Genomic DNA, 5,451 nt, shown 5'->3' with positions numbered 1-5,451 from the left:
CGAGCCGAGTTTCCCGCCGAGGGGCACAACCCAACCCAAAGCTCCCAAGCCTAGCGAAAGTGCGAAACACGTCCAGGAGGGGCGTTGCTTGCGTGTTCCGGTGGGGAGTGCAAAACATTTTGGACAGGCCCCGGTGGGCAGGGTCCGCCTTCTTTCTCCCCCCTCGCCTATTTAAGGCCGCGCTCCCCACCTCAGTTGCCCAGAAGTTGCCCCTCCCCCTCCCCTCCCCTCCCCTCGGATGCCCGTCTCGCTCCACACTCCGCTCTCGGTCCCTCCCGTCGCAGCGCTGCCGCGCCGGGCGGCCATGGCAGAGTAAGTGAGCCTCTCTGACCCGGTCTCTCGGTCTCTCTCCTACTTTTCTGCTGCTCGGGATCCTTTTTGTTTTATTTTCTCACGTGGTCTGGTGGTATTATCTGCTTCTGGGGTCTGGGTTTCGGTTTGATCCGGAGGGGCGTCGCGATTGATTCCGGTAGGTGGTTTCTGGAGAAGATCGGATGGCGATGCAGTGGGAGAGGAGATGTCGGTCTGACGGGGCGATGAGCGTGGGATCGTCGGGGAGCAAGACCGGTGCGAGTGCGACGCCGCTGACGTGATTCAGAGCCTTCCCCCCGAAGGAAGCAGAGGAGTTCTCGAAAAAAAAAGGTGGAGGGTGACGCACCGACGCTTCGCACCGCCGGCGTGAATCCGGCCCGGCTTTCCTCTTTGTTGCAGCGGCAGCGCAGGGGGTTAATGGTCGGCTGAGGTGCCGGTGGAGCCGTCTCGAGTCTCCACTAAGCAGAGAAGGGTGGCGCCTCCGGCCTCCGCGCAGTCGTCGTGAATCCGGCCCGGTTCTGCTCGTTGCTGCAGCGGCGGTGGTGCAGGGGTTCACGATCGATCTGCTTGAGTTGGGAGGGCTCTGTTAAGCGGAGACTCATCTGCTCGCAGCTGTCTGTCACAAAGCAGAGTAAAGAAGTGTCTTGTCCGTTTCGCTCCGTTTTGTTTCGTGGGGACTGCTCCGATCTCGTGGTCACAGGGCAGACTAGAGTTCGCAGATTTGTGCTGTTGGGTCGCCGTGTTGCATCACACCTCGTTTGATACTCTTTCAGTTTAGCCTTCAGGTTTCCGTTTGTGTGCAGTGACACACAAATGACAGCTGCAGGTTTAAGAACAGAGCACCTGTTCTTAAATTCCAGTGCTTCCAGCTGGAAACTGTTGGTGGCATTCTGCGAACCTGATCATGACTCCACATGTCCATTACATCATTGACTTTGGTTGTTAAGATCAATGGGCATGCTCTGCAATCTGCATTAGTCTCCTCTTTCTTCTGAAACAGAGTTCAGTGGTCTATATCTGTCTTTGGCCTAATACGTTGAAAATAGCAAAGCAAGGCAAAAGATCTTGAAAGAAGCACTTATCTATCAAATTTATTGAGCAGTACATAATTTATTACTCCTATCTTCGTTCCTTTGATTTTTTTTAGTTAGTGAACAGTGACTATTCTTGATTAGTTGGCTTTAAGTTTATGGCAGTTAATATCCTATGACTGAACCTAGAATTCATATAGATGCCTGTCTGTGTAAACATTCTTTCATATATTTCCATTTAGCTAGTTTTTTTGTCGAGAAAGGTATGAAAGAATATAAAAAAAGGTACTAGATAATTTTTTGTTGAGAAAAGTGGGATCTCTATCATGTATAATTAATTGAATTTGTTATCTCACAGATTCTTCAGGTCATTGATCGTTACTACCAAGACAATTGCTACGATGATAATTCATCCCTCGCTTTGCCAGGTTGAGGAATTGCTTGCATGGATGGAGTGCCCAAATTGCAAATACCGCATTGATAATACTGATGTAAGTAGCATCCACTCTTTGCATTTACTTTTATGCTCGGTTCTCTTGTAATTCCCCCCCATAAAAATCTGGTGCATCTTGTACTCCCCCTGTTCCTGATTTCTGGGCATCTTGTGGTTGCACTTCATGCTTTGTGTTGCAGGTTTTATCACAGTGGCCAGGACTCCCTGCTGGTGTCAAATTTGATCCAACTGATCTCGAACTGCTTGAACATTTAGAAGGAAAGGTTGGCAGGGCAGCGTCCCATGTACTAATAGATGATTTTATTCCAACCATAGGGGAGGCCCAAGGAATCTGCTATACACATCCGGAAAATCTCCCTGGTACATGATTCTTACTTGGACTTGCTATCAGGGCCTTCTGATTTAAATACTTATACCATGCAGAGTAATTCTTGGTAGTTAACTCATATACCCCTGTAGGTATCAAGATGGACGGGAGCACCGGTCACTTCTTCCACAAAGTATCCAATGCATACGTTGTTGGCAAGCGTAAGCGTCGCAAGATTAGCAATAGTGACCACACTGTCTGTGATGAGAATATCAGATGGCACAAGACTGGAAAATCCAGATCTATCTTAGATAATAACGGTGTCATAAAAGGATGGAAGAAAATATTGGTTCTTTACATTGGTTATCGGAAAGGAGGTGGCAAGACAGAGAAAACTAATTGGAGAATGCATCAGTACCACCTTGGGGTAGATCAAGATGAAAAGCAGGAGGAGCTTGTTGTTTCCAAAGTCTTTTATCAGGTGCAGTCAATGAATGCTGGGCAGTCTCTAGTGTGCGGTGTTAGTGAAGAATTCGATTCATTTGCTGGGGAAGACGATCCTACAACCACAATGACATACCCTCTGCAGACTCGTTGCCCAAACGGTAGCCCATCCGGAACCGAGCAGAATCAGGTATATCTTCATTGCCTATGTGAAAACTTCTGTCTAACTTTATGGATCATATGAAGCTTCAGTTTTCCTATGTACATGAAATAAATCCTATGTACATCAAGTGAACTCTGTTTGTGAGATTATAGAGTATTGACTTAATAGTAGTGATCTGTCGGTGAATTACTGGGGTACCCTGAAACAAACCTTGCAATACTAGGATCCCACTGTTGCGATTGCGATTCCTTCTCAGCTGTAGGTTCAGGTAGTGGATGCTATACTGCACCAAAATCAACAAGATACTCCAACTACAGAGGAAAATTTCCTCTGCTTGCAAGAGGGCTTCCAAGAGTCGCACAGATATATCAGAAGCTTCAAGTCCTTATAAAGATCCATGCATATCAACTTAGAGTAGTACATATATCATCAAGCCTTCTGATTCCTTTACTACCAATTGGCAGATTCAATACATAATCGATCCTGATGAGTGATTACAACAATATACTACCTTTGAGCTTGTGTGGCAAGCTTTTCATGAACCCAAATCACATCTTGAATAGGACATGCATTTTACTGTTTCAGCTGCTAAGATAACCCCCTCAAGTTATGCCTTCTTCCTGAATTAACATTGTGTATGTACACAGTAGTCAGCAGAGTACAATGTCACCTTGTACATTGTGACAACTCCTGCATCTCACTGCCACTCATGTTACTTGTTACCGCTGCAACTGTGACAGGAGGAGGGAGAGTCCCGCATGTCAACTGTTCGGGAAGCCGTGGAATGGCTCGCTGGAAGCTCGTCGCATGCCGTGGAGGACGCACCACTGTCTGGCCTGGATGAACACCTGTCAAGCGGCGGGACCGCCTACCCTGACCCTGAGGGGCAGCCTCTGCCGCTTGACGCGGAGGCGCTCCAGGAGTTGCCCGACCTCGGAGCGCCTCCGGATATCCCCCTTCCACCCGTAAGTGCACCGATTGCCGCCACGTTTCGTTTCCCGGTGCATATATATTTCTCATGGCTCATCTCCTTGTCTCGTGTATGTTTTCGGCAGGACATGAATTTGGAGTCGCAGGATAGCATGGAGATGTGGCTGGCCAGCGTGTTAACAGAGGATGAGGAGGGGTTTGAAGTAGCGGAGCAACGAGAAGAGGCCGGTTTTTCTCCGTGATGTAGTAGTATGTTGTATCTCTGTGCATGAGTGATGGATCTCCGAGAAAATTTTGTATATGATACTGGAGCTTGCCAATTGAGCATTGCTCGGCTATGTTTAATGTTTGTAGTAGTAGCAGACATTTGTTTTCAAAAATGTAAATGTGGGAGCACCACTCCCAATTTCATAGCCATAAAAGTCTGAATGATATACAACAACAGTCAGTCCTTCTGAAAACTTATCAAACCCACAACGCGCCGAGTGCTTGTTCCTGAATACCAGACCAAATATGCCCGCCAAAAAAAGAAGAAAGAATACCAGACCAAATAGTGCTTGTTCCTGAATACCAGACTCGGGGGACGACTAGGTTTTCCTTCCGCCACCTCCCCATCCCGCGCCCTCCCTCACTGCCGCCTCCGGTGGCCACTGGCCCGCGGCAGCGGTGAGGCCTCCCCCGCCTCCTTCTCTTCCACCTCTGCTTCCTCCCCTCCGGTGCACCACTTCCCGTGCGTGAATCCACCGCGGCTGCAGCTCTGTGCTTCAACTTCTTCGCGACCACGTGGCTCGTTGGTGCTTTGATAGCCGTCCATCGTCCATCCAACGCTCGCCATTCCTCCATACCACTTCGCGTGTTACATAGGATCGGACGGTTGGGAGGACTCAAAGCGTCGTTGTTTACTTTTCGGCAAAAGAGCAACTATGCCCAACTGCCATGTTTTACCTTTTTTGTTTCGATTTTCCCTTTCAAGTATATAAAGCCAATGATCGAGAGACATCTAGGATATTTTGCTTGTATTGGGGTAAACCCTTGCCGCCAGTGTTTTTGGTTGACACTTAGGTGTATGCGAACTCCTCCAAAATTTCTTGCAATACAAGCAAAATATCCTAGAGGTCTCTCGATCCTTGGCTCTAGTTTCGCTAAGTTTTGTTATTGAGTGAGTGCTAGTCTGAATTTAGTTCTTCGGACCATATTGGGTTTGGCAAGTGGCAATCAGAGCTTCTTTCTTTTAAGAAAGAAAAACCTTCGGCCTCTGCATCAATCGATGCATGCACCCATATTATTAAAAAGTGTAATAAAGTCTTAGGGTCCCAAAAGGCCCATAATCTTAGTGCAAAATGAAAGAAAACATTAAAAAGATGCCACATGCAGCGATACATAGCAGGCTATGATGCCTATACACCTAGCCTATGATTAACTCGCCATCCAAATCGGCTGAAGATAGCCCGTCCTACCGTCTCCCAGCGCTTGCACCCAATAACCAAAAGCTCTTTGTAGTCCGCATGAATGATTAATGACCACATACGGATCGACGTTGTAGCTCTGTAGATAACCTGCAAAAAATTCGTGAAGTTTGTCCCATTAAAAATCAAATCATTTCTAGTATTCCATATAGCCCAAAATAGTGCACATATCCCTATCCGAATATGTTTCGCTATATGTATATCCACTCCATTGAGCAACGTCCTAAATAACGTGTTTATGCTCGTTGGGGTATGGACGTTAAAAGCTATATGTATTGAGCACCATAATAATTTTGCAAGTGGACACTCGAGAAAGAGGTGTTTAATCGTTTCATTGTGATCAC

The 5,451-nt window shown here is 47.1% G+C and overlaps 1 protein-coding gene across 1 annotated transcript; it reads left to right on the top strand.

The window, feature by feature from the left end:
- Positions 1–217: 217 nt before the first annotated feature.
- LOC119355479 (SUPPRESSOR OF GAMMA RESPONSE 1-like) lies at positions 218–4,052 on the top strand. Its single transcript, XM_037622289.1, has 6 exons — positions 218–312; positions 1,702–1,834; positions 1,977–2,157; positions 2,257–2,738; positions 3,452–3,676; positions 3,767–4,052. Exons 1-6 carry the CDS (start codon positions 239–241, stop codon positions 3,881–3,883), a joined length of 1,212 nt encoding a protein of 403 aa, XP_037478186.1. The 5' UTR covers positions 218–238; the 3' UTR covers positions 3,884–4,052.
- The last annotated feature ends 1,399 nt before the right edge of the window (positions 4,053–5,451 follow it).

This window comes from Triticum dicoccoides, chromosome 2A, assembly GCF_002162155.2.
Source record: "Triticum dicoccoides isolate Atlit2015 ecotype Zavitan chromosome 2A, WEW_v2.0, whole genome shotgun sequence".
NCBI lineage: Eukaryota > Viridiplantae > Streptophyta > Magnoliopsida > Poales > Poaceae > Triticum > Triticum dicoccoides.
This window is presented reverse-complemented; position numbering and strand designations above follow the sequence as displayed.